The following is a 22,351-nucleotide window of genomic DNA, read 5'->3' on the forward strand; positions in this document are numbered from 1 at the left end:
TGGGCACTTACTCACGAGTAGGACTCTGCTCCTACTCAGAGTAGCCCTATGTACCTCCCTTAGGTGCTAACTTTCAATTTTGATTTAAGGTTGCTTTAAAGGTAAGGTTAAGGTTAGAAGACAGGGAGTTAGAAAGACAAAGCGTTAGAATGAGTACACTTACCTCCTCCTCCTGCTCCTCCTCCTCTCCTTCTCCAAAACTCAGAGGTCTCCTCGCCTTCTCCTCGCCCAGATGCTAAACTCTCGTGCCTTACCTGGCACTTAGTTCCCAGAGGCACTTGGTTCCCAGAGGCCACACGCGTCTGCAGGGAGGTAACTAGTTAGGGGGGTAACTAGTTAGGGGGGTAACATTAGGGAGGTAACTAGTTTGGGGGATCACAGTGATGGTTTATGTCCAGTTTCTGGTCAAATTTTTCTTTGTGCTTTTTGTTCCTGAAAGGTTTTCCCCAGAAATTCTTGATTAATATGAACTGTAATGGGGGGGGGGAGGTGTCCAACAAGTGAACTTGGTGATTACCCATTGTCAGTGAAATACCAAGGTCTTTTGGCACCCAGACCTATAAATTTTTGGCAACCCCCCCTGACAAAATTATTCCCAGTAACACTCGACATGAAATGAATAATAATGATGGCTAGAGAAGATGCATTGACAGTGAACATTTTCTTTTATTGAAATTTGTGTGGCAGTTGTGTTTTTATCTAAGTTATCTAACACTTCCAGCTATAGCAGGGGTGCCCAAACCCTGGCCCGGGGGCCATTTGCGGCCCTCAGGGGCTCCCAATCAGGCCCTCAGGGAGCCCCCAGTCTCCAATGAGCCTCTGGCCCTCCAGAGTCTAGTTGGAGTTGCTGGCCCGATGCAACTGCTCTCAGCATGAGGACGACTGTTTGACTTCTCACCTGAGCTGTGGGACAAGGGCTCCCTCCACTACTTGCTGTTTCACATCTGTGATGCAGCAGTGGCAGAGAAGGAAAGGCTGGCCTTGCATTGTGCAAGGCCTTTTAGAGACCTTGAGGTACTGCAAGACTTTCATTCATTCATATAAGTTACATATCTAATAAATTCATTTATGTAAATTTATTCAAATTTTAAATGTAAATTAATTCTTTTTTTCCCCCGGCCCCCCACAGTGTCAGAGAGATGATGTGGCCCTCCTGCCAAAATGTTTGGACACCCCTGAGCTATAGCATCACTTCCAGTGGGTCCCGGCAGATTGTCATTCTAAAAAGTGGATCCCAGTGCTAAAAAGTTTGAGAACCACTGTCTTAACCTATACAGTCCCAATCTGTGACAAACATACGTTAGAGCACAATCCTATTCATTACTACTCAGAAGTTAGCCCCTTTGAGCTGAATGGAACTCACTCCCATGCATGTATGTATAAGACTGCAACCCAAATCAGTCTATTTCTCTCATAGCTGGGTTGATTCAGAAAATTTGTTTTATGACATAGCAAGATTTGCTGTGGCAAACGTCAAAAAACCCATTCCAAAATCTACTTCCATGTGTTAAGTACATAGAACTTAGTACAAAAAATACTGCGATTTCACTTTCAAATGCAATGGTTTTGCACAAAGCTGAAATGGTGCAGGAAACCATTACACATCTTGCTTTAAAACAGAAGTGCTTCAACAATCCCAGCTATTTCAGTGGTGAAGTGGAGGAAGCTGTTGTTCTATGATCTTCTTCCATTAATGTTCAACATGGTGTAAGTGTTTGAGGAATCCCATATAGAACTGTTCCATTGCCACAGAGAAGAAACCTGGGGATGGAGGGGAAAACTTAAGTGAATATGTAGCTCATTTTAACTAGTTTCTCTCCCTGCAAGATGTTTTCACCCCATCCTGCAAGACAATTGCTAAAAGGGAAGAGCGTGACCATCAGCCTATTAGATATATTCTTGATTGTTCTAGGTGGCCCACAGCAATACCCTACCAGCCACAAAATCTGCAAAGGATGTACTGGAGATGCTAAGGAACCTGGAACTTTCTGTAACAAAGGTGCCCAGCTGAGCTATAGTAGAGGACAGGACAGAGTACTGAGCTATAACCCCAGCCCCTAGTAAGGAAGAAGTTCCACGCATTGCAGAGTTTCCTTCTATTACCTTTTGGTTTTCTTTATATTCATGCAGTCTTAAAGCTAAATGCACTGAAGCTCCACTCCCCCCACCACCACCTCCCAATCAATGGGCTATAAGCATACATGACTGTCAACGTTTCCCAAATTGGTACTTGTTGTTAATAATGAAATCAAAACATCAAAATGCCTGTACTTACTCATGCCCATCCTGTCCACGAATTAGACTCACTCTTTCTGCTCCCAGTCGAGCCCAAATGAAAGTTGAAAACTTCTTATGCCAAAGAAATTCAATTTTTGTAGCCCTTGCAGGATTGATCTCTACATCAGTAAGCTTTGGGTAGATGTGGGCATTCTGAAGGCTGCCACTGTGAATCGACAAATGAAGAAAATAATCAGAGAGATCTGTACATCAGTGGCTTCATTTTAGAACCACTATTGTACAGTATTTCGTATTGTGTTGTTACATAAGGGAAAGGTGGGATATAAATGTTTAAAATTAATGAATAAATTCTGGTCAACCTGTCTGTGATGTTACTGATAATCATAAACATTTTTTTGTCACTCATAAACGAAGCTGGATGAAGACCAATAGCCCAATCCTGAGCTGCCCAGGGCATGGGACTGCAGTGGCGCAGAAAATGGCTGCTGCCACATCCTGCACACTTCGGGCAGCCGCTATTATAGCTTCTATTCATCTAGCAGAGCAAGAAAGCCCAGAATTTCCTCAGTACCAACAGCTACAGTACCAATTGCTACTTATAAGGGTGTATCGCAAGTCACTGTTGTTATTTTGTGATTTTTGATAGCCATCTTGAAGCTTAAGTGAAAAGTTGGGTATAAATCCCTAGAATTAATAAACACTAAATTGTGTGTTCATGCATGCATGCATATGTGTGTGTAACAGGAACACTTTTCTTAATTTAAACCTGATTTCATAAAAATGCATTTACCGTACTCTTTCCTCCTTTCTATTGGACCAAAATGCTTCCTCCAACCTCAAAGTTTGCCCCGTTTATTTCAGTGGTGGAAGCAGAACTGTATGCTTATGTCCCTGAGAGAACGGACAAGCTTCCTCCATTTAAATAAGATCATTGCCCATGTGCAAAGTAACTCTAGACATGTCTCAGCGTGTACATACAGGCAGTGGCGTAGCTAACCAAGTTGCTGCCTGGTGCAAAGAAGATTCCGTAGCCCCCCTCCACTGCAGTGATAGCAAATTTAATTGATTGATTGATTGATTGATTAATTATATTGGGTCTTTTTATTTGTTAGAGTGAGCAATGTTAGCTAATATTTTGAAATAGCAAGCACTTGTTGAAAGTACTTGTTGCACTTTTATAGCGCAATCTATTCATGTCTACTCAAAATTAAGTTCCATTGTGTTCAATGGGGCTTACTCTCTGGCTAATGATTGTGTAGCTAATGATTGTGTAGCCCGGTGCCAAGCTCAAAATGTTGCCCCGGAAGTGATGTCACAACCGGAAGTGATGTCACAACCGGGCTTTTTAAAATGTGAAAATTGCGGGAAACCCACCTCCTCCCTCCAGTCAGTGGCATAGCTAAGGCAACTAACTGCTACCCAGGGTCAAAGAAGATTTTGTAGCCCCCTGCATGATAAAATTAAATTTAATTAAATAAATAAATAAAAAGTTATTGGTTCCATGCTGTATCATAATAACATCTCATTGGCACTCAGAACAATCAGTCTCATAGGTCGGTTTGGAGTTAAGCAAATCCACTTTTTGTTCCACAAGACAGTTGTGTTTTCATTTTCTGGTTAATTGGGCATAACTTTTGACAGAATACATATATTCCAGTGTAGTTTGTTTCATTGCACTCTGCATTAAATTACCTTTCCATTGATATATAACATGATGGTATTATTCATACATACTAAGATTTTCACAATTTTGGTCACTAGTGTCAAGCTCAGCTTGTTGCCCCCCTAAAGGTTGATGCCTGGTGCAACTGCTACCCCCTGCACCCCCTTAGCTATGTCACTGCATACAGGATACTTTGAACTGAAGCTCCATTTAGCTCTAGACTGTCATAGTTTAATGTTGTTCACATTTACCTTAGAAAGTATACAGTCCTGTATACAACTAGAAATTCTCATGGAGTATTATTATATCACTTTTCAACCAAAAAAAAAAAAAAATCAGTACATTTTGTACATCAGTACAAAAAAATAAGATAAACAAAAACATGCTTTAACTGGATCTAATTATATCCTCAAAATTGCAAACCTGCAAAACCTGCTGTTCTACTGTAGTAAACATTCATACCTGGCAATTTGGTACTCCTTTGTGTTTCCATCTTTGCTATTGAAAACGATGTTTATTTCTCCCTTTGTTTTTGTCATTCCAGATAGTTTCACAGATATATTATACCTCCAGCCTACATGATAAATGTATAATGAATCCAGAGGTTCGATAAAGTAAGAAATGCAAGAACTTCAAACAGATGGGGAAAGCAAATTGAGGATGGGCATTCATGTCTAAGGGAAAGGAAAACAAAGAAGAGGAAAAACCAGTATTTATTGCTTTAAAAAGAAGCAATTTTAAAGTATCTTAAACAATCTGGATAGGAATGAATGGGACTTTTAGCGCCCAATCCTATCCATTTTTCCAAGATAGGTACAGCGGTGCCAGTGGGGCTTGTGCTGCATCCTTTGGTGGTGTGGCAGTCACAGAGGCCTCCTCAAGGTAAGGAAATATTTGTTCCCTTACCTCCAGGCTGCATTGCAGCTGCACCAGTGCTGGAAAGTTGGATAGGATTGGGTCCTCAATCTTTGAATTGATTCAAAAATTTGAATAAGAGTGCTGTTGTTATGTTGGTTCTGACACTGAGAACCCAGTCCTATTCGTTTCCCCCCACAAATGCAATGGTGCCAAAATAGCTACCACTGCATCCTGCAAGGGGCAATTGCAGATAGGGCCCATGAAAGGGGGGTAAAGGGTATCATTTGTACCCAGGCCTAGGGTCGAAAAGGGGGCCCAGGAGCCAAAGGAGGGGGCCCAGAAATTTCCTGGGATCCTACATTTTCCTATCTCACGGACTTGCAGCCCATGTGGGATGCTGGAGGTGGAACCACAGCCATGCAGCAGTATCTGCTGCCCCAAGCCATATGTGCTGGGCCAAGGAATGCGTACATGACACTCCTTAACACAGTGTCCAATCTGGGAGGAAACTGGTCTGTTACAGGCTCTTTGGCATGTAGACCCACTCATCCCATTTCTGCCTAGCACTCAGGTGTACACGTTTGATCCCTGTTGCATATATACCATGTTGGGCAGAAATGGCTTAAGCACACTTTTCTGTGAGTAAGCCCCATTGAACACAGTGGGACTTACTTTTGAGTAAACATGAGTAGGATTCTGCAGTTTATTGACTGCAAAGGTAGAAGAACCTTGATTTCTCTAATTGTTCTTTCCCTCCTCTTCAGTTTAAAACCACACATACCCAATTATTAAATGCAGTAGTTTGCTTCTCATTATAATAATTGAAATATGAAATATCCAAATGCATCTTAAATTTATTTTCCATATTTGTTCATTTATCTCATATACAATAACGTTCCTCTGGACATTGTTTATTAAATAGACAAATTGTCCAATCAGGTAGTCCTATTCAGAATTAGAATTTTTCTTGGGAAGCCTCTTAAAATCAATAGGATGTACTTCCTGTAAGTGATATTAGGATTGCAACCTAAAGGTGTGTGTGTATCTGTTTGCCTTTGTGATTTCTGAGTTGTGACCTTTAATGAAAATGTTTATAATTGAAACAATACTTATTACTAGTTATAAGCGACTTCTGCAAAGATGGACAAGAGCCAAGCCCCCCTCCACTGGTATGGGTATCTTCAAACACCCACTCTATATCCTTGTCGGTCGAAAATAAATTCATATACACAAAAAAGTGTATTAATTCCTAAATGTCAAGGAAGTCACAGTTATGTGTACAGTTTTGATCCTCAGAATCACAGCTTCTGCATAGGCCTCCAAAACAGAAAAGTTACCAGCAGATTGTGCAGCAATTCCATCCATATACATATACATGCAAGTTATTGTAATTTCTGCACTCACTAGTAAATGGTTCTGTAGGTCCTGTGTTTAAATAATACTTTGGGTTGTTCTTCCTCAGTTTATAGCGAAACCGGTCAGCATATTGGCCCATCATTGGGCAGCCTTCTCTGGGGCATGGGAAGCAGTTTCCCTAGGAGAAAACTAATGCATTGGTCATCAAAGCATGTTGTCTAGTTCTGTCCTAACAGTTGTAACTTCAGTTCACAAACACATTTCTGCAGTCAACACCTTGGACTATACAGTTTAAGCCCACTACTTTTTTAAAATGTGAAGTACTGTTTGATGGTCACTTTCTGTCAGGAAGCCCTTGCTCCTAATCCCTGAGATTGTGGCGCTTACTGGTGACATCTTAAAAGAAATGCCCTGGCATTGACAACTGAGCACTGATAACAGTCCTAAGCGAAACTCTTTTGTATATCCTGAGAAAAATGTGGATAGGTTCCATAGTCACCACAAACAATACTGACAATCTGACATCCTTCTTGATGTAACATTTTCACCCTGCTTCTTGTGCCCCACCAATATGCCTAGAGTAACATAAACAATAAAATAACCAACTAAGAAAATACAATAACATTAAATTAAGAACGAAAACCACCAATGAAGGAGCAGCCATGGGAAAGCCATCAACGAAATGGCATCAACAAAAACAAGTTACCAACAAAAATTGTCTCGAATCAGCAATGTGAAAAGTACAGTAAAACTACACAGTTCACAGCTTACTCTCTTCTAAAATACATTCAACAAGGTGACAAAACAGGCTTCTCTGTTCAGTGGGTTCCAACAAAATAAATAAGCGCACATAAGAGCCTGTTGTCAGTCTTGTGTTACAAGTGCACAAAGAAAGCCAGGCTGCTTCAATATAAGTAGGCCATAGCAACATGCTTACCTCTTTGAAGGCTGTGTATGATTCACATGGATAGCCAAGGAATCCATCAGGATAGAGAAGACTGTACCTGTAATACTGATAGCTTCGTGCATGGTGGCAGTTTGCTACTCCACGACGCGCTGCAAGAAGAAAGATGTCAGCTTCAGTGAGAAAACTGTTCCTCTGGAAAAGTTGACTCTTTATATTATAACTCCATAAGGCTTTACTTGTGATATAACAGAAACCTTGTTTTGCAAAATGTAATATTTAAAATCTGGAGGAAGTGCGTAGCATGTTGTCTGTTGGACTTTGACTACCAAATTCTAGTTCCATTGAGGCAGCAATAACTGGACTGGTTTATTAAGGTCCAGTGGAGTATTCTGGCAAGGCTCTAAACCAGGGGTGTGAAACCTGTTTCATACCAAGGGCCGAACAGCATTCATAATGCCTGCTGAGGGCCAGAAGTGATGTCATTAAGCAGAAAGTGATGTCATTATTCAAGATATGGAAGAGCCCATTTTCATGTGGGCTGCCCTTACAGCAGTAACATCTCAGTACTGCTCAGTTGCTGAGAGCCTGAGGGCTGGATAAAAAGCTTCCGCGGGCCGCATCTGGCCCCCGGGCCTTATGTTTGACACCCCTGCTCTAAACGCATGCCTACAAAGAGGATTTCTCTTGGTTAATTCATTGCATGTGACATAGTCTGAACAGGCATTTGCTACATTTTGAGATGTGTTTTCTCTGGTCACACCCTTGGGACTGCACATGTTCAACACTTGTTTGAAAGGGGCAATGCCAAATGAAGACAATCCCCCTCCTCACCAGTTGTCTTTAACTTGTCAAGATCTATCTCAAATCCCAATTTGCACATGGGACCCATTTACAAGAACCCAGTGGGTGGGTTAGTGGGGTGAGAGCATAATTACAATTCTTTTTCCCATCCAATGACTGATGGATGGTGCAGTCGGCAGGTGCTACTTCTGAATCAGTCTGGCTTTTTGTTTTTTCCAGGCCATTTTAAAGGAGACAAGGGGCATGGCAACAGAGAGCACAATAAAATGGAGGGAGATAAAATGGAGGGAGTCAAAGAAGAAATCAGGCAAGGCAGGCAGAGACCAGAGGGAATGCCACAGCAGGAGACAGTAGGTAAATGGCCCCACAGAAGATTTACTTTATTTATTTAAAGATTTATTCTGTGCTCACTACCCCCCTTCCATAATGGGGTATTCAGGAAGCCTTACAATATTTATTAAAATACAAAGATTTGGGGGGGGGTTGTTGAAACTAACCAATGCGTCCAGCAGGATTAACCTCATCTAGAATCTCTAGGCCTGTGTACTCTTCAAACTGGGTAGGCCTGAACCTCAAAAGAAAATGTCAGCAGAAGCAGCTTTGCCATGACCCACCTAAGGTTGGGTTGCAACCAGTGGCGTATGAAGGTCATTTGGCACCAGGGGCCCAATGAATTTTTGACATCCCCTCCATATGACAAAATTAATTAATCTGGACTGCAAGTCTGGGTGGGAGTCCAGGTCTACCTGCCTAGCAAACCTTGGCCATGGAGGCCAAAGCTCAACCAGGAGCCCACGTCTACCTACCTGGAAGAAGTAGCTCCAGAGGGCAATCATAATGGAGCTCAAGTCTACCCAGCAGGTAGATTTAGGCTCCAACTCCGGACGGGACCCCAAGTCTACCCACCCAGCAAACCTCAGCCACAGAAACACAAATTCAACGGGAGCCCAGGTCTACCTGCCTGGTTAACCTGGGCTCTGAAGTTAAGATAGTGCTCATGCCCCATCCCCCAACACAAGCTCTGGATCTGTCCCTGACTCAGTGGCATACTGCCCCTGCATCTGGAGGTTCAGTGTAGCTATCATGGTTAATAAGCACTGATAGAACTATAGTCCATCATCAGTGTTTAGAATTCACTTTAAAAGTCATCTAGGCCAGTGTACTACAACAACACCCAGCCTTTCCACCAATGGCATCACTAAGGTTGGTGTCACTCGGTCCAATAACTCATGGTGTCACTCCTATTAACTTTATTTATTTTACTATAGAACAGTACGGACTACCCAACCAATCAGTAACCAACAAAAAAAGGTGGCCAACTTGATGACAGTCACACATTAGTATTGTTCTAGTATTAGCTCTAGTATAGTTCTAGTATTAGCTGTACTACATGGAAAATGAAGCTAACTCATGGTAATATCTTATTGGTTCCATGCTGTGTCATAACACTTTGTTAGCTCTCAGAACACTCAGATTCATTGGTTAGGTTTGAGTTAAGAAAATCCACTTTTTGTGGCATAAGGCAGTTGTGTTTTTCTTTTCTGGTTATTTGGCTATAGCTTTTGATAGAACACAGATATTTCAATGTGTAGTAGTAACTTTATTGTCATTGTGCTACAGCACAACGAAATTTATGCACCTTAGAGATACAAGCATAAATATATACTACAGTTCCAACAATCACACTCTACACACTCACCCACACATTCTATACAACATGCATCATAATATAAACACAGTATAACAGACCATAATGCCCAGGAGCATGGTAACAACTATATCGCCTTATTCAACGTAATTATGGCTGTGGGATAAAAACTGTTCAGGAATCGGGTGGTGCTGCTCTAATAGTTCTGTATCGTCTACCCAAAGGCAACAATTCAAAGAACTTATGAGCTGGATGGAAGGGGTCTCTCAGAATACTATGTGACTTCTGCAGACAGCAAGATGTATAGATGTCCTCCAAAACTGGTAGATGATGTGCTGCGCGATCTTAATAATTCTTTGCAGAGCTTTTTTGTCCCCTGCAGAGCAATTTCCGTACCACACCAAGATATCATAGGTTAGGACACTCTCAGTGGTGCAACGATAGTAAGACACAAGCAGCTGCTGTGACAAATTTAACTTCCCAAGCTTCCTCAGAAAATATAACCGCTTTTGTGCCTTTTTTATCAACATGTTGGTGTTAATAGTCCATGAGAGGTCCTCTGTGATGTAAATACCTAGGAATTTGAAACTAGCAACCCTCTCCACCTCCTCACCATTTATGTATAATGGTGTGTGTACATCCCTCTTTTTCTGGAAGTCAATTATAAGTTCTTTAGTTTTTTGATGTTAAGTGAGAGATTATTTTCTTTGCACCACAATAACTCCTGTACCTCCTTCCTATAAGCAGACTCATCATTCCCGCTAACAAGCCCCACCACTGTAGTATCATCTGCAAATGTTATAATTTCATTGGTGTTATGTGTTGGGGTACCATCATGTGTATACAGGGAATAGAGGAAGGGGCTCAGCACACAGCCTTGGGGAGCTCCTGTATTTAATATCAGAGTGGAAGAATGATAAGAGCCCATCCTAACTGACTGTGGCCTATTTGTCAAAAAGTCCTTTATCCACAGACAAATGTCTTGCTGTATGCCCAAACTAGTCATTTGAAAAAACTGTGCCTTGTTTCATTGCATTCTGCTGTAAATTACATATTGAATGATATATAACATGATGGTATTATTCCTAAAAATTACAATTTCCACAACTTTGGTCACTGGTAGTATCATCCCTCCTGAGGGTGTCACCTTACTAACACCTTATTGGTTCCATGCTGTGTCATAATAGCATCTCATTAGCTCTTCAAACACTCAGTCTCATTGATCCATTTTGAATTAAGGAAATGTACTTTTTGTTACATAAGACAGTTGCATTTTTGTTCTCTGATTTTTTGGCCATAACTTTTGATAGAATGGAGATACAGGTTGAGTCTCATTATTCGCGAGAGTTCTGTTCCAAGAACTCACTGGATGGCAAAAAATGCACTATAGTAAATCAATTTAAAAATCAAAGTCTCTTTGCTCTGGTAATTTAAAAACAGCCTTGCTGACCTTTTGAAATGCACACAGAGGCAATCAATCTCTCTCCAGGCGCTTAGGCTTCACTAGGAGCCAGTGAGGGGAAAGAATTGAGGAGGTGATAAGAGGTGATAATCACTGCCATTTAGCCTTCTTTCACATGCTCAGGGGGAAGGGAGGAGTGAAGCCTTCAGAGAGACTGATTGATGGATGGTCAGCCAGCTGTCCTCTCTCTCATTATTAAACAACTGTTTTCCTTTAATTTAAAGGGCCCTTCTCATCAGCTTTGAGTTAGAAAAATCTGTGGATAGTTAGGTTATACCTGTAATCACTTGCATGACTATCTCTCTGCAACAGTAAAAAGCAGTTTTTTTAAAACTGTTATTTTAAAGGGATGCATTTTTCCCCTTCTCCAGGGATCAGCACATTCCTTCTCATTTGCAGGGACCATTCGTGTTGAATCAAGTACATAAATAAAAAATCAGTGTATAACAAGCTTGAACCTTTATTTCACTCCGGTTTTTTTCATTGCCTTCTGCTGTAAATTACATATCGCATGGTTTAACATGATGATATTATTGCTACAAATCATGATTTTAGCGATTTTGGTCACTAGTGGTGTCACCCCCCAACAACTTGGCACCCAAAGCCCATGGCCCCCCCCATTTGTACACCAGTGGACACAACACACTTCTAACTCCCAGCCCACGTGCTGACTGGATCTGTTCTATGCAGTGTATCACCTTTCCTATAATACTGTACTCATGCTAGCTTGATTATCACCTGACCTTCTGCTTTTTTAACCTCTTTCTAGTTTATACTAGGACATTAATAATAGGTTTGAAATCTATCACTGTTGTCTTCTCAATATTGGCATAAAGACAATTATGCTTCTCACTCAGACAACTTACCTATGTCCCATTTTCCCTGAACTCTCCATCCTATGTTCACTTTGCAAGGCACAGAGTGCCTTTGTGGAACTCAAAATGCAAACCCTAACTCCCAGAAGGTGTACAGAACTTTGGCTGGTTTGCTATTCTACAGTATATAGTCCAAGCAGTATAACTGGAGATTTCACACTAGGAAGCACCAAGAATGCACAGCATGTAAATACCATAGAAGATACAGACAGGGAAGGCTTACCTTTAACCAAGGTTTCAAGGTCATTTTCTGACAGTAGTGTTTCGCTAGCATCACATCCACTCATAAAAGTTCCACCATTGGGATAAAAGTCAAGATCACCACATGGAGAAAGCATTCCAAATCCTGAAATACATTCATTATGCACTAAATGAACAGATCAGCTCTGCATGCTTTTGACACAAAATTCATTTGTGTTTGGCAGTTACCTATAGTGGGAAACCGGGCACCATTGGTATGTATGACATCCACAAATATAGCATCAGTTGGATCCAGCCTGACCATGGCAGGGAACCCTTCAAAACAGAATCCAGCCGGGTCCAAGCCTGAAAAAAACAAATAATCCCATTAGAAATATAAATTGGGAAATGCTGACTTTTCAGGCTGAGAATCTAGCTTCTCTGACAAAAAATTGGTGAACTGTATTGTAAATAACTCCAAAGACAGAATGTATTGGTAAAAGCAATGCTAAAGTATCATAGAATCCTATTATACCATATTGCAAACAAATTCAATTAATCGTAAGGATAAATTATGGAATCTCTGAGACATGCTGATATTTAAAACTATATAGTAAGAATTCTCCCTGGTTACACTTTACACAGAATGCAGTGAAGTCAAGTATATGCAATCCAGAACTTCAGGAGAAGCTTTGGAACAGTGCTGCAAGCCCACACACTCCCAATTCGCTTCTTGAACTCAGATAATCCCTTCCCTTCCTTGATTTTCTTTAATGACAGTATAACATTCGTATTGGCAACCTTCAGTCTCAAAAGACTATGGTATCGCGCTCTGAAAGGTGGTTCTGGAACAGCGTCTAGTGTGGCTGAAAAGGCCAATCCGGGAGTGACAATCCCTTCCACACCAGGAGCAAGTGCAGTCTGTCCCTGGTCTGTCTCCCTGGCTATGGGCCTTCCTTCTTTGCCTCTTTGCCTCAGATTGCTGGCCAAGTGTCTCTTCAAACTGGGAAAGGCCATACTGCACAGCCTGCCTCCAAGCGAACCGCTCAGAGGCCAAGGTTTCCCACTTGTTGAGGTCCATCCCTAAGGCCTTCAGATCCCTCTTGCAGATGTCCTTGTATCGCAGCTGTGGTCTACCTGTAGGGCACTTTCCTTGCACGAGTTCTCCATAGAGGAGATCCTTTGGAATCCGGCCATCATCCATTCTCACGACATGACCGAGCCAACGCAGGCGTCTCTGTTTCAGCAGTGCATACATGCTAGGGATTCCAGCACGTTCCAGGACTGTGTTGTTAGGAAATTTGTCCTGCCAGGTGATGTCGAGAATGTGCCAGAGGCAGCGCATGTGGAAAGCGTTCAGTTTCCTCTCCTGTTGTGAGCGGAGAGTCCATGACTCGCTGCAGTACAGAAGTGTACTCAGGACGCAAGCTCTGTAGACCTGGATCTTGGTATGTTCTGTCAGCTTCTTGTTGGACCAGACTCTCTTTGTGAGTCTGGAAAACGTGGTAGCTGCTTTACCGATGCGTTTGTTTAGCTCAGTATCGAGAGAAAGAGTGTCGGAGATCGTTGAGCCAAGGTACACAAAGTCATGGACAACCTCCAGTTCATGCTCAGAGATTGTAATGCAGGGAGGTGAGTCCACATCCTGAACCATGACCTGTGTTTTCTTTAGGCTGATCGTCAGTCCAAAATCTTGGCAGGCCTTGCTAAAACGATCCATGAGCTGCTGGAGATCTTTGGCAGAGTGGGTAGTGACAGCTGCATCGTCGGCAAAGAGGAAGTCACGAAGACATTTCAGCTGGACTTTGGACTTTGCTCTCATTCTGGAGAGGTTGAAGAGCTTTCCATCTGATCTGGTCCGGAGATAGATGCCTTCTGTTGCAGTTCCAAAGGCATGCTTCAGCAGGACAGCGAAGAAAATCCCAAACAAGGTTGGTGCAAGAACACAGCCCTGCTTCACGCCGCTTCGGATGTCAAAGAGGCATATACAATGTCAGTATAACATTACACCACCGTCATCTTGAACCATGGTTAACAGTGACCTGGATTGACTTTGTAACTGTGGTTTGAAACTGTAGTTTCAAGGCAGTTTGCAAACCATGGTTATGGGATTATCCTGATTGGTTACAACAGAGATGTAATGCTATAACATAGTTCAAACAAACTAGAGGAATTTGCATTAGAGATGGAGAGGAAGCGAACGGTCAAGCTGGTAGCCTACTCTCAAGAATACCATGGCTGGGTTGGGTCAAGTTTCATCATGTGAAATGGTTGGGTTTCGGATCATTATGTCTGCACCCAGCTTCTGTGTCGGCGAATTGGAAGGTTAAAATAACGGAGTTACAACATAATCCTATAGAGCCCAATCCTATACTGGATTATACTGTGCAGAGGGGTATATGACATTTCCACTGTTGTAAAATGACTGCTGATGGAGTGTGCAGTATGATGGAATGGAGCAGTGAAATGAGTGGAATGGGGGGCATGAAAGAGGTGGGAGGAGGTGTGTTCTGGCATGTGTGACCCGCATCAGTATTCTATCCCCTTCCTCACCTCCTGACATGCCCCCTTTCTCTCCTCGGACTTGCACCAGCTCAAGAGCTGGCACAGGTCTGAGGAGACCCATTGGTGACCAGAGTTAAGGGAAAATATTTTCCCTGACCTCTCCCAAGCCTCTCAATCCCCCCTTCTTGCAGGATGCAGTGCATCCTTTGTGGCACAGCTGCATCCGCAGGCAAGGGGGAGAGAGAAAGCATAGGATTGTGCTCTTCCTATAGCAAGGAACTATAGTAGCTGTTTCATTGAAAATCAGGATCAGGCACATTTACTCCCTCTTCCTGACTCCACTCCTGAACATTTTCCTCTTTTTGATAAATACCAACATGGTGAAGCTTTTACCAGCTAGCCAGCCATGCTGATATGAATTAAGCTGGGGCCAGGCAGGATAAGTGTGCTTTGCAAGCTATGCAAATGCTTGCTCAGTTGAGGCAGTGTCTCTTTGGCCGGCCTGGCATAGCGCTACCTGGATGAGATTGCTCAGATTCCAGCAAGTGCCGTGATCTGCTGGCCGAGCATCGGGCACCCTTAGGAATGGGACCCAATTTGGCCAAATTGGCCTAAAGCTGGCCCTGATTGCTTGCCATCACAACAGGGACTGGGTATGTGGGTGGGCATTTTACTCCGTGGATTGTCACCATTTCCAGCTTTCAGCAAGGCTGATGTGAACTGATTTTGTGACCTCTGAAAGAAATGGCATCGCATTTGCCTTCTACTTCTTGATAAGGAAATTTCTTCAGATGGCATAATACCAGTCTACATTAGTCTTACTGAACAGTGGCAAATTTGTTTACAGGTAAACCTTTCTTGTGCCACATCGTCCCAGACTGTTATAGTGCTTGTCGCACTGAATAGCCTACCAGTTATTCTGCCGATGCCCTGAAACGTTTTGCCAACCCCACGAAGGCGTCTTCCTGCTTCTCCAGCCGTATGAGCGCCAAGACTATGCCCAATGAGGTGGACATGAGCAGGGCAGTACAGGTACATTTTCTAATAATTCATGCATAAGAAACAATGATTAACACTTAAATGATTAGCAAGGACACAATTTTTAAAATGTTGAATCATGAAAAAGTTTAAATCAAGAACAACTCATCCATTAGGTGAGGTGATGTGGGTTGCATCAGCAGCAGTTTACAGGGTAACGAGGGGTTGCAGATTGGGGTGCCCTTCACTCTGCCATCACCACCACCTCCCTCCAGTCATTCATGGATGCAACCCACACTCATCCACGCTCTGCATGTTAAAAGCAAGCAGAAATTGGATCACACGTCTCCTTACCTTGTTCCTGGAGCAGTTTCTTCAGATATGGAAATGCAGGACTTCCAGTTTGATTTACAGGGACTCAGTGAACAGAACTCCTTCATGTGGTCCCTTTAAATGATCCCAGAAGTCCTGCACTTCTGCAACTGAATAAATTGCATGAGAAGCACAGTAAGCAGCTGCTCTTTAATTTTCTTAGAATTCTGCAGAAGCAGTGGACTCAAGGCAGTGTCAAGCTGTGTGTTCCAAGTTGTGCAACGGCTGATTTGAATAATGATTTAAATGCAGAAGAATTGTTCTCAGGACTAATGTCGTAGGTCACAGGCTGGGCCAGAATTATCTAACATGATATTCTTCTACTGTTGCAGTTTTCCAGATGTACAGAATTTATTGACTATCTTCTAGTTTTCCAGTATGTCTGCCAGCCAATGTCCACATCAGCTTTTCTGCTAGTCTGTTTGTTGACCTCCATCCATATGATCATTTGTAAGTCCTCCAATATATTACTGGAGCTCAAGAATAGCATTTATGGAAATAGGTTTTGTTGAGGAGAATGGGCAACATCTTACAGAATATGAACAGACCCATTTGATGTACAGTATGCATAAATATGTGCAAAAGTCTAATTTCTTCTTCCTTTTTAACCAATAAAGTTTAGAGATCTATGTGCTTTACTGAGATTATGTATCCTCTGATAATGCCTGTACAATCTGACCTGGGCATCCACAGGGGGTCTGCAGGGAACCCCCCGCAGATGACGAAATCTGCAGATAGTGGAATCCACAGGTGGGCCATACAGGTTCTCCAGATGTGACTGGAGTGGTTCTCCAGTCATGTCTGGAGGTGCTTTGAGGCTCGCTAAGCCTCAAAACCAGAAGTGCCTTTCCGACACCTCCAGAAGGCTTTCTGAGGCCTGCAGATGTAACCAGAGATGTTCTCCTGTCATGTCCAGGAGCTCAGGTTTGGCCTTCCATCACGGTTTCGGAACCTGCAGTGAGTTAAATACACATCTCCTGAATCTGCAGATGACGGACCTGTATCTCCTTTTCAGAAAACTCATATACAGCGACAGGAAACAATTGCTGTGGGCAAAGTCTTGTTTCAAAATTCTAGTTTACAAATATGAAATATATGGAAAATTAGAGACTGGTGCATTATGAGTGGACATAACAGGCTGCATGGATGGGGGGAAGAAATGAATTGAAAGCCTAAGACTTGGTCTGCGCAATAATTTCCATAGTTTTTTTCTGCAGCAGATGCCTATCAGTAGTTGAAGTCCCAACTACTTTGGCACTCATGTCCCAAATTTCCCCTATACTGTGAGTGCCCATTGTGGCTAACAAAATATATAAATATATAATCTCATAATTTAAAAAAAAACTATATAAAAGGAATGAAGCTACTGAAAGGCATCTGCCTATAAATAAGGGCCCAATCTTATCCAGTTTTCCAGTGCCAGTGCCTCTATGCCAATAGGGTGTGCACTGCACCCTGTGGTGGGGAGGCAGTCACAGAGGCCTCCTTTATTCCCTTACCTTGGAGCTGCATTGCGGCTGCACCAGTCTGGAAATTTGGATAGGATTGAGCCCTAAAAAAGCAAGCAAGCAAGCATTTTTTGCATGGGATCTCGTGCTTTGTTGACGTCATAGGAAAATTGGCTCGTTTAGTATCAATCTGTCCTGTTTGAATGTTTGAAACTTAGTACGGACCTTAAATCAAAATCATTCTTACCGTGAAAGTATTGATAAGATAAGCTATCTCAGCCCCCAGAACACGGATATTGCTTGCAGCTATGAAGTATGTGCATTTAGCGCCATCTTCCCAATCTACAGCAACACAGTTGATATCTTCCACCTTCACCAATAGCTACAATGTACATTTGATGCATCAAAAGAAATACATTGGGAAGTTATTGACACATTAAAAGGCAATCCTATAAGTGCTTACTCAGAAGTAAGTCTCACTGTGTTCAATGGGGCTTATTCCTGGCTAATGACCCAATCCAATTCGCTGGCTATGCCGATTACTAGTGTCTGTACCTCAAATAGGAAATTAGACCATAGAAATCATACCAAACACAGCTCCACAACCCATCCATATTTTCCAGTGCTGGTAAATCCATGGATAATAAAACTTGTTTTCCTCAGTGGAGAGAAATAAGAATTTTGGATAGTTGATGTATTGATGGCTGATATTTTCTGTTTGGAATATAAGAACAGCGATAGTCAGATGATTCAACACTTCAAAGAACTTCAAAATAGAGAAAGTGTTTTCACATGTGTGCTTGTGTTTACACACACACACACACACACACACACAGAGAGAGAGAGAGAGAGAGAGAGAGAGAGAGAGAGAGAGTCCAAAATGCTTCACAGTCTTTCTCATTATCTGCATAGCATTCCTGCCAGTTGCATTCTCGTTTCCCAGTATACAAATGATGATGAAAAGGGTGAGATGCTGCCTTATCTGCTTATACAGAGGCCAGAGCTAGCACACCGTCTATTAGACAACTGTCTAGGATTCCGATTCTAGGGAATCAGATAGGATTCCGAATAAACAACTATAGGATTGCACTGTTAAATAGCTATGCATGCTTACCTAGGAGTAAGCCCCGTCCCTTAGTGAGACTTACTTCTGCATAACATGCATAGGCTTCTTATGCTAATAAACAACTGGACCTTAGCTCTGGCCCCTGACAAGATGGGAAGAAGTAACAAACATGACAGAAATTAAATAGCAATAGCTTTTAAATAGATAGCAAAAAAAAAAAAAAAAAAGGAGATCTCACTTGTGATATATTTCCAGTCTCTCTGGTGAAAAGAGAAAAGGTGATATTCATACTCTCAGGAGACCGAGGTAAGCCCAACAGGTGCCTCCCATGAATTCCTGCCCAAGGGGGTTTATCAGAAAAACAGCCAATCCTTTTATAGCAGACTTCATTAGCTAGAGCAGACGCAAAGGAAATGGTTAATATATGAAGCAATATCACCAATATTGCTGGTGCCACGTTGCTGGGACAGAGCTCTCTACTAGGCCACCCATAGTTCCCTCTTGCCTGCCCCCCAATGACACAGTGGGCACAACCACATCCAACAGTACTAAGAGCTCAAGAGTCAGTCCAGCTAGATGAGCCCATTGCTGGGTATAGGGCCTCAGGCTCAGCCAATGCCCCACTTGGCCAACCCCTGATGTCCCTCTGATCATCACTGTTCTTCATTGTCAGAGGATAACATGCCCTATTATCATTTGAAATGGTGTTTCAGACTTTTCATGTGACTATTGGAACTTGATGAACCATAAATGTGTCAAGTTTTGTCATAGGTATTTATTGATTGGGTTATATGTATAACGGCTCAATCCTATGCATGTCTACTCAGAAGTCCCATTTATTTCAAAAGGACTTGCTCCCAGGTGTGTACAGGCTTGCTGCCTGAACCACTATCAAGATATACAAGTGTAAAAAAGGAATATAGTATGCAGTGTGAAAGAACCAAAAAAAAAAAAAAAGCTGCAAAAAACTCAAGTCAGAAACAAACATAATATTGACACAATAAAACCAGGACTATTCCAAAGCAAAGAGCTGACAAAACATGATTTTGTAGTCAGAATGCCCTAAAATGGAGGCCAGATGGGTGCCCTGAGGGAGGGCTCCAAACTTCAGTGCTGCTAACAGGAGGCTCTTGTTCCAGATTCCCTTCCCCTCTTGTGTGACCAGAACTTTTTCAGTTCATGAAAGTACCACTTAGGATCCAACCCAGAGTGCACAAATCTAGAAGATCTGGATTATCCCAAATATTGAAGCACTGTCCTTTTCAAAATCTAAACTCATAAAATGTCTCTTCAAAAGAGTGCTGCTAAAATAGTAATACATTACATGTAAAGACATATACTTTTATGAATATCAATATGGTACATTAAAACTTTGTACTGTATACACTAGTGCAGCAGTTCTCAAACGGTGGGTCTAGGACCCGTCAGTGGGTTGTGACCCAGTTTTTTGTGAGTCACAAAACTGACAGGGCAAATTAGGCTATGTGCACCATTATAGCCACGCCTCTTGGCATTTATAAATCAGGCAGAAGTCTCTAAGGCTTCTAAAAAGTTAGAGAACCACTGCACTAGTGGAAATTGATTTATAAGGAAGTTGGTCCCATATGATTTTAATGGAACTTCCATTATTTCCAAATAAGGCTACTTGAGATAAGAGGTCAGTATCTATTTTCATATCATAATTTGTTTGAACGTTAAATGGTTGAATATCTCTGGAAGGACACAATGTATAAAATATTGCCTCACCTTCTACTGTACCAAAGTAAAAAAGGGCAGCAATCCAAATCCCAGTAATCTACAATGAACATAAATACACATGTTAAGTCTACTTCAGCAACATAATTATATCATTATTGGTCTCCTCAACAGTGGTGGAATTGAACAGGGTCGGGGCAGAGTGCAGATCTAGAATTTTGCTTATAGCAGGAGCTGTGGCATCATCAGCAGGATCACAAAGGTACTTCCTTTGAAACTTTTTTCAAAGGACCCTTAGCTGAAGAGTGTAGGCTTAGGAGGAGACAAACTGAGAAACTGCTTAGGGGCATAACTGTCAATCCATCATACCACAAGAGGCAGACGGATTATGGGTAATTCCTGAACTTCAAAATGTAGCACTATGCCACTGGTTCTCAATGCAGAGAAAGTGAAAGCCTAAAGTTCACTTGAAATCAATTGAGTCTGTGGTCGTGACCTATATCTCATTAACCCAGTAGCATTCCTAGAGGGCTGGGCACAGCACTACATTTTGTAGGTGCCTCAACACACTGTGTAAGTGGTCCCTCCCTTTCACCATTGGAGCCATTCTGGGTGGTGAGAGCAATTGGGTGGGGATGCCTCCACCTGCTCTTGCCACCCAGAATGGCTCTGAAGGCATGGGAGATGGCCCATTTATACAGTGTTGTGGCATCAGCAAAACATGCTGTGCCCGTCCCCTGGGAACACAACTGCCTTCGCCCTCTTCTCATATAACCTCCATTGAACATGGTCCCTTTCTTATAAAAGCCAGACACAGGTGGCCAGCAGGTGTGTTGGCTTCATGACAATGTGGGAATTCTCCCAGGTCTTCAGCACTGCATCAGGGAGTGCCTCTGTGCAGCAGAGTGTGGGTTTCCAGCATGCTTTCGCTAACCCCACCGTGTGCTTTCTACACTTCATGACAACTTTCTACACTTCATAGCAATCACTAAAAAAAACTTGTGACTGTGTAGAAACAACCAACAAATGTATAAACCTCAATTCTGTGACAGGCTCTGCTTCCCTAGCTGTAATTTCCTGCTGACAGGTCCAAAGCTGGGGAGGTGGGGGGGGGAAGGAAGTGTACCAGGACAGCTCAATTCTGTGACAGTCTCTGCTTCCCTAGCTGTAATTTCCTGCTGACAGGTCCAAAACTCTGGCAAAAAAAATCCAAACCCTTTTGCTTCAGAAACCTGAGGTCTGCTCATCCCTTCCTTTGAGCACTAGTGTACCTGAGGGGGGTAAGAGGGGGCAAGTATACCCGGGCAGCTCACCAGGGGGGTGACAGTGCCATCGACTGCCTCCCCCCACGCAGCCTCTCAGAGCAGTTGCACATTGCTTGGAGCGGCTGCCCACTTTTATCGCTTTGAAAAGCGAAAAAAGTGGGTGGCCACTCTGAGCAGTGTGCAACAGCTTGGAGTGTTCCAGAAGTAACTGTGGTGGCATCATCACACCACCACAATTACTTCTGGGTCAGGATGGGGGTGGCATTTCATGGGATGGCCCCAGGGCAGCAGAACAACCAGGAACCATAGAGGACAATTTTTTCTTCACTGAATCCGTACAAAACCACTACAGTCATACTGTCTCCAATTCACAGATGATAAGAAATGTTAATCAAAGTCAATTCAATGATAACCAATACAGTACAAGGGACACATTATCCAAACACTTTTCTAGCCTTTCCAGTTATATGAAAACTGCCCTAGATCCTTGCTTATCTCTTCTCTTTGTGCTCTGTGGTAAATACCCCGGAAATGACTTTGGCTTCCAGTGACCCAAGAAATCAGCATTTGACAAAACATTCCCCTTTATTGCACAAGTCTTTGGACTCCATCACTCATTAAAACAATAATAGGTCAAGTCATATATCCAAGCTACCTATTCTAGCTATCTAAACTATGGAAATGCTTCTGGGAATGGAATCTGAGGTAGCAATTTAGGATGTGGTGGGTGTGGACATTTTCTATTATTAACTTGATGTGAATCTGACACCACAAGTGTTGGAGTTGCCAACAGTTCTTTCATCCTTGCCACTAGAGGGTGTTTTTCATTGCCTTCCGTAACTCAGAATTTGTCTTGTCAGACTCATCCTTTGGTACTCTTCAGACAATCCTCTACACAGTATCCTGTGTTATATTCCTAGTGATGGTTAAATAATACACTGTGTCCCAGATGCATTTCCATTCTGTTTAAACTCAATAGTTCATCTTGCTTCCTTACATCAAATAAATTCCCCCAAGCATCCGTATGTCTTATC

The 22,351-nt window shown here is 42.4% G+C and overlaps 1 protein-coding gene across 1 annotated transcript; it reads right to left on the reverse strand.

The window, feature by feature from the left end:
* Window positions 1-1,697: 1,697 nt before the first annotated feature.
* On the reverse strand, window positions 1,698-18,646 carry LOC136643621 (pancreatic lipase-related protein 2-like). The gene is made up of 11 exons (XM_066618788.1): window positions 18,596-18,646; window positions 17,880-18,005; window positions 17,539-17,673; window positions 15,405-15,534; window positions 12,238-12,354; window positions 12,032-12,154; window positions 7,053-7,171; window positions 6,164-6,293; window positions 4,364-4,475; window positions 2,276-2,443; window positions 1,698-1,761 (listed from the first exon to the last, which is right to left on the reverse strand). The coding sequence occupies exons 1-11, from the start codon at window positions 18,644-18,646 to the stop codon at window positions 1,698-1,700; spliced, it is 1,275 nt and encodes a 424-aa protein (XP_066474885.1).
* Window positions 18,647-22,351: the final 3,705 nt, after the last annotated feature.

Source organism: Tiliqua scincoides, chromosome 3 (genome assembly GCF_035046505.1).
Source record: "Tiliqua scincoides isolate rTilSci1 chromosome 3, rTilSci1.hap2, whole genome shotgun sequence".
In the NCBI taxonomy this organism is placed as follows: domain Eukaryota; kingdom Metazoa; phylum Chordata; class Lepidosauria; order Squamata; family Scincidae; genus Tiliqua; species Tiliqua scincoides.